This window comes from Pituophis catenifer, unplaced genomic scaffold (assembly GCF_029215685.1).
Source record: "Pituophis catenifer annectens isolate HBS135680 unplaced genomic scaffold, rPitCat1.0.hap2 SCAF_12, whole genome shotgun sequence".
Lineage (NCBI taxonomy): Eukaryota > Metazoa > Chordata > Lepidosauria > Squamata > Colubridae > Pituophis > Pituophis catenifer.
Window position 1 is genome coordinate 11,263,454 of NW_027256892.1, and position 14,947 is coordinate 11,278,400.

A 14,947-nucleotide genomic window follows, 5' to 3' on the forward strand; every position below is an offset into this window, starting at 1 on the left:
CTGAACTAGCAGTCAGCTGAAGTAGCTGCAGTACTGCACTCTAACCACTGTGCCACCTCGGCTCTTTTTTGCAAATGAACTTTACTGCCCAGGAATGGGGGTGGGGTGGCAGTTAACAATATTGTTTTTCTGCTCTTCGTTAATCAGCCTAGTGGGATTCTCACTGGTACATAATGAGTGACTCTAGCAAGTCTAGTAGGTTTGCTTTAAGTAGGAAATTCTAGTAGGTTTGCTTTAAATAATTTCATGGATAAAAATGGTGGTAAAGTGGGTGTGTCCTACAATCAACTGTTAATATATACAGCACCCATTTGGGGTCAGCCAGGAAAACTCTATTCCGAAGGGAATGCTCAACTTGAACATCCAACTTTTTTCCATCAGTGAAGCCTGCTAAACGCTATTCTCTGGGCCTTATCAATCGTTATAGTGTCAGAGCTAGAAGACAACCAAGTTTGGCTGTCTTCTGCAACTGAGTTCCTAATTTAGCTCACTAAGAGATAAGCTCTGAGATATAAGATGAATTAACACCAACTGGTCAACCTTTGTTCTTCAGGAGGAAACCCAAAATGGTGAGTAAGACCTCATATCCATTGTTGCTCTGTTGAATTTCTTGCAGACATCTCTCTCTCTCTCTCTCTTCCCCCCTCCCTCTCCCACATTAACTTTAAGATGAGGAGCCTACATACATTTTTTTCAGTCCTTAGCATGAACAAGCAAGCCGCAGTTGAGCATTTATGCCTGCAAAAACAAAATTAAGCAAAAATGCATGCTTTAATCTTGCTGGAAAAATCTCATATCTCAGTGAGGGTTGAACACAGTTTTTGTAGAAAGTCAATAAGAAATTGCTGAACCAAAATAAAATTGTGGCATGCTTTAAGGCATACTGCATCAGCTTTAACTGCTTCCAGGGATAATCCTGATTTTTTGAAAGCTGTTTCGTTTTGGTACTTGGATCTTTCGGATTCTTTGCTTTGCATTGAGACACCGTTACAAAGAAGGGTAGCATGGAAGCAAAGAAAGGGCTTTTTTGTAATGGGTAGGGTTCCTCCCCCTTCTCTCCATCCCTCCATCCATCCATCCCTCCATCCATCCATCCATACCCTTATACAGAGGGTATAAGAATTGAGAATGTCAGAAATGTTATGTATCTTGTTTCTTTCATGCTTTACAAGAATGTAGGAGCTAGTCTGTTTGGTTGTTCTACAGCAGTGTTTCTTAAAGTGTGGTCCTAGGACCCTTAAGAGATCCCCAAGACCCTTTCAGAGCTCCTCACAATATTTGCCAGATATGGAAGGTATCTGCAAACTTTTAAAATGAGGGCATTTTAAAAGTATTTTTATTTGCTGAAAAATATAGGTTTCTTTGGGAATAATATTATATGTTAATCTCTAATGAGTCTATTGCTTGTCTTAAACTGAGTCAATAAATATATTCCATGGAGTCATTAATTTTAATTTTTAATATGGTTAGTGTTGATAAATATAACCCATGGAAGCAAAAGCATTTTGAAGGGTCCTCCATAAGTTTTAAAAACAGGGAATGGTTCTGGGAGCAAAAAGGTTTAAGAAACACTATTTTCTGGGATAACAAGAACACCTTGGTTTGTATTAGCTGGGCCTTAGGACTCTGGATTCTCTATTGATCCTTTTTTCTTTTTCTAGGCTAGCAGAAAAGCCGGGACACGAAGCAAAACTACTGCTAAGCGGGCACAGAGAGGTTCTTCCAACGTCTTTTCAATGTTTGAGCAGTCACAGATCCAGGAGTTTAAAGAGGTGAGCAAATCCTAGGATCCTGTAGCTAAGAAATTTTCAATCAAAACTATCCAGCTTGGATCTGATACATGCTTCTTTTTAAAATATTTCTTGTGTCATGTTATGCTGTTCTCTTTTAATGCCATTTCAGCAGCTGATTTGTTGCAATGATGATTATACTGTACCTGTTGTTCCTTCAAAAGGGGAATTTTTTTCTTGCAGACTGTTTGATCTAGCTAAGGATAATGATGTCAAGTGCCATGTGAATAATCAGATTTTAGCCATATAGTAACCTCACAGAACCAATAAGAGTGGAGGCAATATGTATCTTGAATGGGAAGATGTTTTGCCCTGTTTGATAGCCAGTTCCCTCATTAATACGAACAATAAAAGGAAAGAGTGTGAAACATCTTGCAGGGATGTTTTAATTTTTTTAAAAAAGAATAAATACCTTCCAAATCCAGTTTTGGGGCACCAGCTTTATTTTTCATACTGGTGTTTATCATTTGCAAATTTTCAGAAAAAATATTAGGAAGATACTGCATGCAAGTGAGGGAAGGAATAAAAACACTTGTGGCTTCTGTCAAGCATCAAGGATTTCTAAGCTCTTAAAAGAGCATACTCACAGGAGAGATAACAGCCTGAAGAAATGTGGTTCCTGAGAATATGAGACAGAACATATTTGTATGAGTAATTGTGCTTAAGGAATCTGAGCAAGTTTGCTTATTCTCCAAGGCATTTAGTTGCATTGACCAGAATCGAGATGGAATTATCAGCAAATCTGATTTGAAGGAGACATACAGTCAACTCGGTGAGTAACTTTACTCTGCTTATGAAACAACAATCTGAGCAAGTTCAGGAATCTTTTCTTTACTAAAGATCTTAGCAGATAGAAATAAAAACAGCCTGGCACTTTCCTGGGACTTGACTGCCAGTTTTCCAGCAGAATGTCACAAAATTCTGATCTCTTCCAAATTTGAAAGCCGGATTCAATCAGCTAATATGTTTATTCATGGACATTGTGTAGTAAATTCATGGTAAGGGTAGTAAGATGTAAAGGGTTACACTAATCAGGCCCTGGAATAGTGGAAAATAAATTAAACCATCTAGACCAAGGGTGTTCAATATTAGCAACTTTAAGACTTGTGGACTCAGTAATGGGATTCAAATTTTTTTACTACCGGTTCTGTGGGCATGGCTTGGTGGACGTGGCATGGCTTGGTGGGTGTGGCAGGGGAAGGATAATGTAAAATCTCCATTCCCACCCCACTCCAGGGGAAGAATACTGCAAAATCCCCATTTCCTCTTGATCAACTGAAACTCGGGAGGCAGAGAATAGATGGGGGCGGGGCCAGTCAGAGATGGTATTTACCAGTTCTCCGAACTACTCAGAATTTCTGCTACCGGTTCTTCAGAACTGTCAGAACCTGCTGAAACCCACCTCTGCTTCAACTCCCACAATTCCCCAGCCAGCCATGCTGGGTGGAGAATTTTGGAAGTTAAAGTCCACAAGTCCTAAAGTTGCTAATGTTGGACATTTATTTAATTTGTTCAGTACTGTTTACTCTGACCAGGAACAGCTTTTCAGGTCTGAGGTAAAGAGAAACATTTCTCACATTTTCCTTTTCAGCTATCACCCCTGCTCTTGTTCTTTCCATGCTAGAGACAATAGGGATGTTTTCTTTGCAAAAACAGAGAGAGTACATGTCCTTTAGGATTAAGTTCTGCTCCCCTCTGCTCTTAATTCCTTCTTTTGAAGTAGTTACATTTCTGTGGACTGAAATGCAAAATTTGCAGTGGTCTTTCAAGTGGAAGTATAGTGAAGAAGGGGGGGGGAGATGGAATTTGCTTATCTGTAGCACTAGCTGTAGCTGGGTTATTTTTGGAGCTCTAAGTACTCCTCTTCAATTCTGGATGGTGTTACTGTTAATAAACAGTTCATCAGTTTCATAAGATGGAATGAACTTTCCCTTTTTATCATGCATGCAACGGCTGGTATACTGTGCCTTAATTTGACATTGGAAGACCCATCAAAGGGGCAGTCTTTTGTTTCAAGGCATTCTTTCTTTAGAGGAGAGGAAGAAAATCTGAAGGTCTAGGGCTGGATGTGTCCCCTCAATTCTAGGATGCAAAATACCAAGATGTCTAAGTATTGCTTCTAAAATTATAATGTTTAATATGCAGAGAAAATGGTTATTGATAGAAAGAGAATATTTGTAGCTCAGGGTTGAACTATGGGGGCCTTGGAGCTCTCTGAGCCTGGTTGTTCGCTTGAAAACATTTCATTACCAAACTAGGTAACATAATCAGTGCTAGTGATTGTAAAATTATCATGTTGTATATGAACTGGTTCACTGCTTTGTCCTGGTATTGTCTTGTCCTGAAGGCCATGTTAAGGGAAAATATACCTTCAAATGATGCCATCTCTGAAAGGGCAGCTATTGGAAGTCTGTTGGTAAGTAGAGATGTTACCAAAATCCCCCAAATCTGATATTCTCCCCAGATGTTGGGAATCTGGGTTATTTCCTCATGATCTAGAAGATCGCCAAGGTCTCTTCCAACTTTGTTATTTTGTACAAAAGTGCAAACAAAGCATTCAGGAATTGAGCCTTGTTCTGTTCAAACATTCCACATCTGCTATATTCTGGAAGGCATTTTGGACTCACAATTGGACAAAGCAGACAATAGACAATATACCCAGTTAGGAATGTTGACTGCGATCAGCTTTCTCTCTACAGGCAAACTGAATGTGAAGGATGAAGAGCTGGAAGAGATGCTGAAGGAAGGGAAAGGACCAATTAACTTCACTGTCTTCTTAACACTCTTTGGGGAGAAACTGAATGGTAAATTAGCATTATCACATCTTGGAATTTGCTCATTAATCATGATGAGGCTCAATATTTTCTTTTTGTTCCAACACTCCCAAATTTCCATTTCTTCTTAGAATGTTGACATCTTCTGTCATTTCTCTCCCAAGACAAGAGGGAACATGTTCCCCATACAAGATTCACTCTTAAGCTACAGTTAAGTGGCAGAGTTCCACTATTATGCATGAAGAAAACTCCAGACATCTCCAGGGGGGAAAAAAACTTTTGTTATTTGAAATCCTAGAGCTGCCGGCAGTCAGGGGCTGCATTTGCATCAGAGATGAGATTCAAATCCCGGCGCTACCGGTTCGCTATTGGTAGTGCATGCGTGCTCGCTTATGAGCGTGCGACACTTCTGCACATGCGCAGAGCATTTTTTATGACATCTGGGCGGGTTGGCGGATCCTCCCGCTGCTAGCGGTTCACTTGAACCAAAGGCGAACCAATAGAAACCCACCCCTGATTTGCATCATATATTTAACCAGATTTAATAAAGCTTTAATAGATGCATTCATGCCACCTAAATTTGGTTAGATTTAATGGGATGTACATCTGCAAAATAAGTAAAGAAACTTGGGTAAGTGTATCTTTATTTACTAGTAGGCGAACATGTTGCATAAAACCAGCCTGTTTCAGTGACTTTAAATTCAATGTATAGTACCAACCCAGGAAATCAATTAATTCAATAACCAGGTTAATAACCAGTCAATAATTCCTGGGATTGTGGGGTGACAAGCAGCATCCTAAAGCCTTGGATGCATTTTCTGGAAACCTCACAGTTGTTGTTTTAATGTGATAGAAGACGAGAAATATTAAATCCATGACAGTAAACATATTGTCTATTTTAATTCAATTTAAATAATATGAACTCCAATTTAGCTTTATGATACTATTTATTTAGACGGATGCTTCTGGCCAAGTGTATCCTCTAACCTGGAAAACATTGTGCACATGCCTGATTTAAGCAATATTGAGAGCCATCCATATCCAATGAAAAGAACTCCGAAAGGCAGTTTTATCTGTTCTTAAGTAACTGTATCATCTGTAGGTACTGATCCAGAGGAATCCATCCTTGCTGCCTTCAAACTCTTTGACCCAAATGGAACTGGCTTAGTGAACAAAGAGGAGTAAGTTCAAGAACTGTGTGTTTGTGTATGTGTTTTATTATCCCTTCAGGCCTTCTATTAAACAACCAAAACCAGAGTTCTGTAGGCAATGTTTTCAACAACACTGACACATTTAAACAACACTTTTTAAAAATTGTTTTCCAGGTTTAAACAACTTCTGGTAACTCAAGCTGACAAGTTTTCTCTCGAGGAGGTGAGATAATCCTACTGTCAAAATCCCTTCTTTAGCAAGAAATTTTTTCTCACAAGTTCACCAAAGCTGGGAGATGCCTTTCTCTCTATATATCAATTGATCTATGCTTGATACTGATAGAATTTGGTTCAAAATGGATATCCTTGGCTACATGTTTGGACATGACACATGGGATTTTTAATTTCATTTTTCAGATCCTGAGGTTTTGTCATTTAATCATTGCATTTAGATCTATTTAACACATCTTTTTTCTTTTTTCAAAACACCTCACCAAATTTTGGAAGTTTACTTTTGCTTTTTGAAAAACTCTCGGTGTTCTCAGGAGCTGTTAGAAAGACTGAAGACCCTGATGTGACCAATGGATTGTTTACCATTAGCCAAGGCTTTGATGGAGAGAGGAATCCTCAGGGATCTTACTGCAAGACCTTCAAAAGTTGATCGACTGTGATTTCCCATACTTATTCTAGACTCTCTGTTTCTTCCTATCTAGGTAGAGCAAATGTTTTCTCTTGCTCCCATGGATGTAGCTGGAAACATTGACTATAAATCTTTGTGTTATATCATCACACATGGAGATGAGAAGGAAGACTGAAGACTTGCGTAGGGCGAGGACTGGAGGCAACTCCCATTCACCCTCCCTACTTTGTTAAAGATTACAATAAACAATTTCATGAAAAACAATGAGACCTTGTTTATGACAGATGGGAGAAAAAGATGAAGAGTAGAGAGGATAGAAGTATCTCTTGGGTTTGCATGATGGATATTGTAATACATCTCATCTAGTGGGCACCAAATTGGAGCAAAGACATGGTTGCAGCTCACTGACTTGCTAAATAAGTCTTGGTCTTGTAAGTGGCAGACTTGGGCATATGACAAGTTGCTCACCTTAATATGGACTTCTTGAGTTTTGCAATGAGGCAATAGACTAGTTCCAGCTCCATTCTGGGATGCTCAGAAGAAATGGTGATTAAGCTGAGTGCTATCCATCCTGCTCAGCAAATGCCACCTAAGGCTCCTCCTCCTCTCTGCATAATGATATAGCCAGTCCTACCATCTGGTATGGTTTATCTGAGCACATCCCAGGATAATACTGCCTTCTTTTAGGAGGCCATGTTTAACTTGAAACTAACCGCTGCCAGATAGCTCTTGGCTTATTTTTAGCCCAGTGGACTTGGGCTAAAATGAGACTTTTTCAACCCTTACACTGCCACCACCAACCTGCAAAAAAAAAAGCTTGACTAGATTTGGTGTGGAAGGAGAATAAACTCATTTACAATGGGCATTGAGAGAGTAATAGCAATAGCACTTAGACTTATATACCGCTTCATAGTGCTTTACAACACTCTCTCGAAGCGATTTACAGAGTCAGCATATTGTCCCCAACAATCTGGGTTCTCATTTTACAATCCTCAGAAGGATGGAAGGCTGAGTCAACCTTGAGTCAGTGAGAATCGAACTGCTGGCAATCAGCAGAATTAGCCTGCAATACTGCATTCTAATCACTGCGCCACCCTGCCTGGTGAAGAGAGAAGGACACAAGGCATAATTATGATGATCATAATTCTTTAGATTTCTTATTAGCTCAATCATCTATAAGTAACTTTCTAGTTCAATCCCCCTGAGCTATCATTGAATCAGGCCTCATCCATTGAGCGGTGTGTATTTGTAGGAGGGAATAAAAGGGAAGCAAATGGCAAAAAGACATCTTAAAATTGCAATGTAAACTCTGCTCCCTTCGTACTTGCACTACGGTGTAGTTCTTTGCTCTTGCCCATGACAATGATGCGGTTGGTGTTATTGTGGTGTTATTATGTGCCTCATGCTGCACTCTAAACTTTCCCTTGTCTTTCAGTTCTCCAAATTGATTGCAAGTGAGTTTTTCAAATACTGTTTCTGGGAAACCAGTATTTTGATTCAGTCTCTCTGGAAGGCTAAATTAGAGGTGAAGATAATAGTGTAAACAAAATTAAAACGCATGCTATTTGTCATATAAATATAAATAGCACTGACAAGGAAGCTCAGAACTGAGTGGAGGGGATGAGAGAATTTAACTCTTTCCAACTCTGATTCACACAAAATCACTTGTAATCACACAGGTTACAACCTGTATTTTAAAGGGAATGCAAGTCCTTTGCTTAACTGAATGGAAGACAGCCCTGACATTAAGATGCTCAACTTAAGGAGAAAAGATTAAAATTAAATTTTCATCTTCTTTTACCAGATTCTTTTTTTTTTATTGAAAAAGTTTTTCAAATACAGATTTTTCCCCCTTTTTTCTCCCCCCCTCCTCCCTAACCCCCCCTCACCACCTCCCCCTGTGACTTCTTCAAAGTAAAATCCAAATTCATAACAGATTATATAATACTTTACCATTCCCTTACTCCATCCCCCAAATACTGACCCTTTCTTTCTAATAATATTATTATATCCCCCTTTTACTATACATTTCAAAATAACATTCTACTGTAACATTGTGTAATGACTTCTGATTTAACATAATAATATTATTATAACTCCCAATTCAGCAATAATCTGCCCTTTTTCTCCTCCCCCATACATATATCTCTTAAATCAAACCTTTTATGTATATTAATATAACATCTCAAAACAACCTTCCACTTTAAAACTATATAATTCAAAGCAGCCTTCCACTATAAAACTATATAATAAATCCTAATTTAACATTTATTCAACTCATAGTCTGTCCATTTCCTCCACTCCCATAAATATATCTCTTAGACATCTCTTTTCTTAAACTAAACCATCAATAAACTAGCCTGTCTCCACCCACTTTCCTACAAAATAACAATTCTTAATATCTTTATTCTTCTGCCCACCCTGCAAAAAAAATAAATAAATAAATTATCCCTTATATAGATAAAATCAATAACTTTAAACTTGTAATCCATATAATGTCTTCTGTAATGTCTTTAAACTGGATTGTTAACTCCTTCACCCATATTAGGGTAACATCACATCCTAATTCCAGCAAAATGTTCGGAATCCTCAGTTGTCATCTGCCCCCATCAATAATAAATATCTTCATGTATGTATATAAAAAAAAAGAAAACAACCACCCGAGTGACATTATAATTGTATTCCATATAGTATCTGTAGTGGCGGCTTTCTTCAAGATTATTAATTCCAGCCATCATAATGGGGTAACAACCAGATCTTCTGCATGCCCCAAAGTAGCTCTCTTGCCATATAACTCAGCATAAACGTAATACATTTATCAAAGAATCCAAAATAGATAATTCCAATCCAACAGTTTAAGGCCCTTTTCACATCCCAAAAATACGGCATTGCAGAGGTCTGTCACTCTCCTCAGGATAATATTAACCAATACTTCGCCTCAACTGTCTTTTCATATATTCAGTCATCTTTTAGATAACTGGCTTCACTGTTGCCTAGTTTAAAAATTTTTATTTTTATGAGACCTATTTCTTTTTTTTTTTCTTGACTTCCTGTGGGTTTGATCTCCGGCCTAATTTCCTTTCTATGAGTTGTGTATCAACTGTTCGATTTTCGTTCTGATCTATAACTTGATCTTGTTGGTTTTGCTTTTGTAACTTAGATCGCCATTCAGGTTTCTTTTCTATAAGTTGTATATCAACTGATTGATTTTCATGCTTGTCTGTGACTTGATAAGTCTTCACATTAGAGTCCAACACCGCTTTTCTCGTATTTATAAGTAGTCCATCTGATACATCTAAAGGATCCAAAGGCAATTCATCTACAAAGACCTCTGTAGCTCGATGTTTTTCCATTATTTCCAACTCCTTCTGCTTATCCTGTATTATGCATGAAGATGTTGAACTCATTTTCAAAATCTTATAATAAAATTCTTCCACTTTTTAAATAGTATTTAGTTGATATCTTTTTCCTTGATATCTCAATATTATACCAACTGGAACATCCCACCTAAATAAAATATTTTGTTTTTTAAGCTCAGTCACCAGGAATCCAAATTTCTTTCTATCTAATAACATCTTGGGCGGTAGCTCTTTATATATCCAAATCTTTCTTCCATACAGTTGTAAAGTAGAATTAAAAGATTTTTTGCACAATATTATTTCTTATTTCTTTGTCTGTAAAATAAATCACCACATCTCTAGGCAATTGCCTTTGCTTTGCAATCCAAGAATTTACTCTGTAGACTCTATCAATCCTGCAAAATACTTCCTTAGGATGAACCTTTAAAATCCCAGCCAGAATTTCAGCAGATATTTTCCTTAAATCATCTCTGTTATTTTCCTGTAATCCTCTCATTCTAATCGCAAATTCTGTGAACCTGTGTTGCATCATTAAAACTTCTTTTTCAATCCGTTGTTTTATATTTCCTACATTGCAAGTCTTATGATCAGCTTCCATTTTAAATTTTTCTTCTAAGCTATTGTCTTGAGTATTTTATTTATTTATTTATTTATTTTTCATATTTGTATACCGCCCTACTCCCGAAGGACTCAGGGCGGTGAACAGCCATAATAAATACAAATACATATAGAAGTTAAAAACTATTAAGAAACAGATTAAGTAATTTAGGCTCAAAGATTAAAAAAAAAAAAAAACATCCAAATTTATCTAAAGAGGTTTAAAACCCAATTTAAAAGACAGTTTAAAAGCCAATTAAAAAGGGAGAGTTAGGCCAGACCAGCTTGTTGGAATAGAAATGTTTTCAGGGCTCGGCGGAAAATGCGTAAGTCTTGGATGTTTCGTAACTCCGGGGGAAGCCCGTTCCAGATGGTAGGTGCCCCCACAGAAAAGGCTCTCCCCCTGGGGGCCGTCAGTCGACATTGTTTGGCCGACGGCACCTGGAGGAGCCCCTCTCTGTGGGAGCGAACTGGTCGGTGAGAGGCTATTGGTGGCAGGAGGCGGTCTCGTAAGTACCCTGGTCCTGAGCCATGGAGCGCTCTAAAGATAGTAACCAAAACCTTGAAGCGCACCCGGAAGACCACTGGGAGCCAGTGCAGCTCGCGCAGGAGGGGGGTTACATGAGAGCGCCACATTGCTCCCATTACCACCCGCGCGGCCGCATTCTGGACCAGTTGGAGCCTTCGGGTGCTTCTCAAGGGGAGCCCCATGTAGAGAGCATTACAATAATCCAGGCGTGAGGTGACAAGGGCGTGAGTGACCGTGCGTAACGAGTCCCGATCCAGAAAGGGATGCAACTGGCGAATCAGGCGAACCTGATAAAAAGTCCTCCTGGCTACGGCCGTCATATGCTCTTCAAAAGACAGCCGTAAGTCCAGGAGGATGCTCAAGTTGCGAACCCCATCTGTGGGGGCCAACGACTCGCCCCCAATAGTCAGAGATGGCGCCAACTGACTATATCGGGACGACGGAAACCACAGCCACTCGGTCTTGGATGTGTTGAGTCTGAGTTTGTTCCTCCCCATCCAGATCCGTACGGCCTCCAGGCACCGGGACATCACCTCGAGGGCATCATTGGGGTGGTCTGGGGTGGAGATGTACAGCTGGGTGTCATCAGCATACTGATGGTACTTCACCCCAAAACCACGGATGATCTCACCCAGCGGCTTCACATAAATGTTGAATAGAAGGGGCGAGAGGACCGATCCTTGTGGCACCCCACATATAAGGGGCCTCGGGGTCGACCTCTGCCCCCCTGTCAACACAGACTGCGACCGGTCAGAGAGAAAGGAGGAGAACCACTGTAGAACAGTGCCCCCCACCCCCAACCCTTCCAACCGGTGCAGCATGATATCATGATCGATGGTATCAAAAGCCGCTGAGAGGTCTAATAGAACAAGGACTGAGGAGCAACCCCTGTCTCGAGCCCTCCAGAGTTCATCAACCAATGCGACCAATGCTGTCTCTGTGCTGTACCCGGGCCTGAATCCCGACTGGAACGGATCTAGATAATTCGATTCATCCAGGTACTGAGGGAGTTGTCGTGCAACCACACTCTCAACAACCTTTGCAACAAAGCGAAGGTTGGAGACAGGACGATAATTTGCTAATACAGCTGGATCCAGGGAGGGCTTCTTGAGGAGGGGCCTCACCACCGCCTCTTTCAAGACGGTGGGAAAGACACCCTCACTCAAAGAAGCATTTATAATCTCCTGGAGCCAGCCTCGTGTCACCTCCCGGGAGGCCAGTACCAACCAGGATGGACACGGGTCCAATAAACATGTGGTTGCCTTTAGTCTGTTCAGTATCCTGTCCACGCTTTCGGGAGTCACAGGATCAAACTCTTCCCAAATAATATTCTCAGGACCTGCCCCTGTCATCTCCTCTGGATCAATCCAGTCAGAGTCTAGCTGTTCACGAATCTGAGCAATTTTGTCATACAGATATTGTACAAAATCCTCAGCTCTACCCTCCAAGGGGTCTTCCCGCGTCTCTTGATGGAGCAGAGAGCGGGTCACCCTAAACAGGGCGGCTGGGCGATTATCTGATGACGCAATAAGAGTAGAAAAGTAGTTACTCTTCTCTACTCTCATCGCCACTAGGTAATTCTTAATATGAGATCTTAACAGTGTTCGGTCGGATTCAGAACGACTAGCCCTCCAACTGCTCTCTAGGCGTCTTTTCCGGCGCTTCATCTCCCTCAGCTCCTCAGTATACCAAGGAGCCAGGTGAGACCGGCGCCGGGTCAGAGGCCGCAAAGGCACGACTCGGTCTAAAACATCAGCCGCCGCCCTATCCCAGGCGGCCACTAAGTCCTCAGCCGAGTCGTGTGCTAGAACCTCAGGAAATGGCCCAAGTCCTTCTGGAATCTCTCAGGATCCATCAGGCGCCTGGGGTGGAACCACCTGGTCGGTTCCGCCTCCCTGCGGCGGGGTGTGGCGGTTTGAAGGTCCAGGCGAAGGAGGGAGTGATCTGACCATGACAAGGGTTCAATCACTATATCCCCTATCTCGAGATCACTCAACCACTGTCCAGAGACAAAAACAAGGTCCAGTGTGTGTCCCCCCATGTGAGTAGAGCCATAAATTAACTGGGTCAGGTCCATAGCCGTCATGGAAGCCATGAACTCCCGAGCCACCTCAGATGTCTCGCCAACTGATGACAGGTTAAAATCCCCCATGACCATAAGCCTGGGGGTGTCAACAGCCACCGCGGCTATAACATCAAGCAGCTCAGGCAGGGCTGCTGCCACATGGCAGGGAGCCAGGTACGTGACTAGCAAGCCCAACTGCACCCTATGACCCCACTTCACAAGAAGGGACTCACATCCAGCCGTCTGAGGAACAGTGGCCTCCCTTGGTCCAAGACCCTCGTTAATAACAACCGCCACCCCTCCGCCCCTCCCCTGAGACCTTGGCTGATGGAAAGCACGGAAACCTGGTGGGCACATATCAACAAGGGGGGCTCCCCCTTCCTGGCCCAACCAGGTCTCCGTAATACCCACCAGGTCCGCACCCCCCTCCTGAATAAGATCACAAATGAGGGGGGCTTTATTTACCACGGACCTGGCGTTGCACAGCATCAGCCGAAGGCCTGGGGCCCGAGGTTCCCTACAACCTGGGGAACGAGAAGAGCTTTGAGGGTCGGAGCGCGCCACCGCTTGTAAACAGCGAGGACGCACTCCCGTAGGATGATGTGGCCCCCTGCTCCCGCCATATCTGCCCCTCCCACCTACAGTATCGATGTTATGGGCATCTGTATCGTAAGATCTAATCATCTCCTTGACCCCAGAGTTCACACCTCCTATGCCATGCCCTACGGCTGGCCCAGATACCCTCCCCCGCGGGTCTTCCCCCGAACCCACGTAATCTACCCCCCTCCCAGAATCCCTTAAAATCTTATTAAGAAATTTCCCTAAAAAACCCCATAACCCTCTTTTTGCTGTATGCCATCTCTCCGGACTCCAAAGTCCGTCATCGAGATAGGCCCTCGATAAAGAAGAGGGCCAGACCTGCGAGAGGGGGGCATCTCGCAGTTTGAGGAGTTCTCCCAATGAGTACATTTTGTAGCTAGATAGTCTATAGCTGGTAGGCATGTCCTAGTTATCCAGGGTCCTGTGGAGAGAGTATCAATTAGAGGTACAAGTCATTTTAGTCCTGCTGAACTCTCATATCAGCAGTAGAAAGAGCCATTTTGAACTCAGATGTGAACATCGATCAACCTCTCACGGCAACCAGATATAAGGGAGGAAAACAGCAGCTATAGTCCTGTTCTTTCAATGTTGTACCTAGGCATAGATGGAATAGCCAATCCTTGAGATTAGAGATACGGATAGTCTGTGGGAAATATATATAGTAGGCGAAAATCCAGGGAGACTCAGATGAAATAAAAGTAAGGAAATTCTCATCCTGATATACAGGAAACAACAAATCTGGATAGCAAATGATTCACAAAAAGCCGAATATCCGGTCATAAAAGGGCGATAGGAGATAAAAATACAGGAGGGGAGATGGAATAAGGCAGTCACTTTGTAGAAGCAAAGCCCCCATGATAGATATAACAATCATTTCTAATCTCCTTAGCTTTCTTTAGGTCTTTTATGCATGAAGGTTTAACCCCCCCCCCTATAGAAAGAGAGGGGGGAGGCCTCTGGGATGGTAATCCAGAGCTGGCCCGACAATGGAAGGATCAGCATCTTTCCATTGCCCAGGAGATCAGTTGAAAATAAATAAGAAAGGTCCTTATTCTCCTTTCTGAGGCCTCTTTGGTCTCTAAATTGCTTTGGTTTTTGCTGCCTGTAACTGCCAACTGTAACTGCTATTTCGGGCGCCATTTTGGAATTTTAAACTGCCACCACCATCGGCCTCCTCCGCACCGATTTCGCCCACCGCCGGCCTCTGCAGGCAACCTCCAATCTTGCCAAGGGTCTAACGAAGTCAGCCCAGGGTGCCAGACAGTCATCGCAGCTGTATATCGCCATCCATCCGGCAGCCTCTGATGAATGTAGGGCCGGCTGTCATGAAGCTATCGGCCCAAATTCGCTGACTCAAATCCCACCAGCACTGCCCGTCTCATTATAAGCTGTTTCAGAGAGCAAAGCCACAAAACCGCTCTCCTAGAAGGTCTTCCGGAGCC

At 42.1% G+C, this 14,947-nt stretch overlaps 1 protein-coding gene across 1 annotated transcript; it reads left to right on the forward strand.

Annotated features, from left to right (window-relative positions):
• The first annotated feature begins 352 nt into the window (after positions 1-352).
• MYL7 (myosin light chain 7) lies at positions 353-6,619 on the forward strand. Its single transcript, XM_070952187.1, has 7 exons — positions 353-569; positions 1,662-1,772; positions 2,487-2,562; positions 4,490-4,594; positions 5,667-5,745; positions 5,890-5,938; positions 6,429-6,619. Exons 1-7 carry the CDS (start codon positions 567-569, stop codon positions 6,528-6,530), a joined length of 525 nt encoding a protein of 174 aa, XP_070808288.1. The 5' UTR covers positions 353-566; the 3' UTR covers positions 6,531-6,619.
• Positions 6,620-14,947: the final 8,328 nt, after the last annotated feature.

Bases quoted from the DNA above. Each gene is read 5' to 3' on its own strand.
- MYL7 (XM_070952187.1), top strand. The intron at 4,595-5,666 runs GTAAATTAGCAT...TATCATCTGTAG, and splicing joins CTTTGGGGAGAAACTGAATG to GTACTGATCCAGAGGAATCC. The intron at 5,746-5,889 runs GTAAGTTCAAGA...ATTGTTTTCCAG, and splicing joins GGCTTAGTGAACAAAGAGGA to GTTTAAACAACTTCTGGTAA.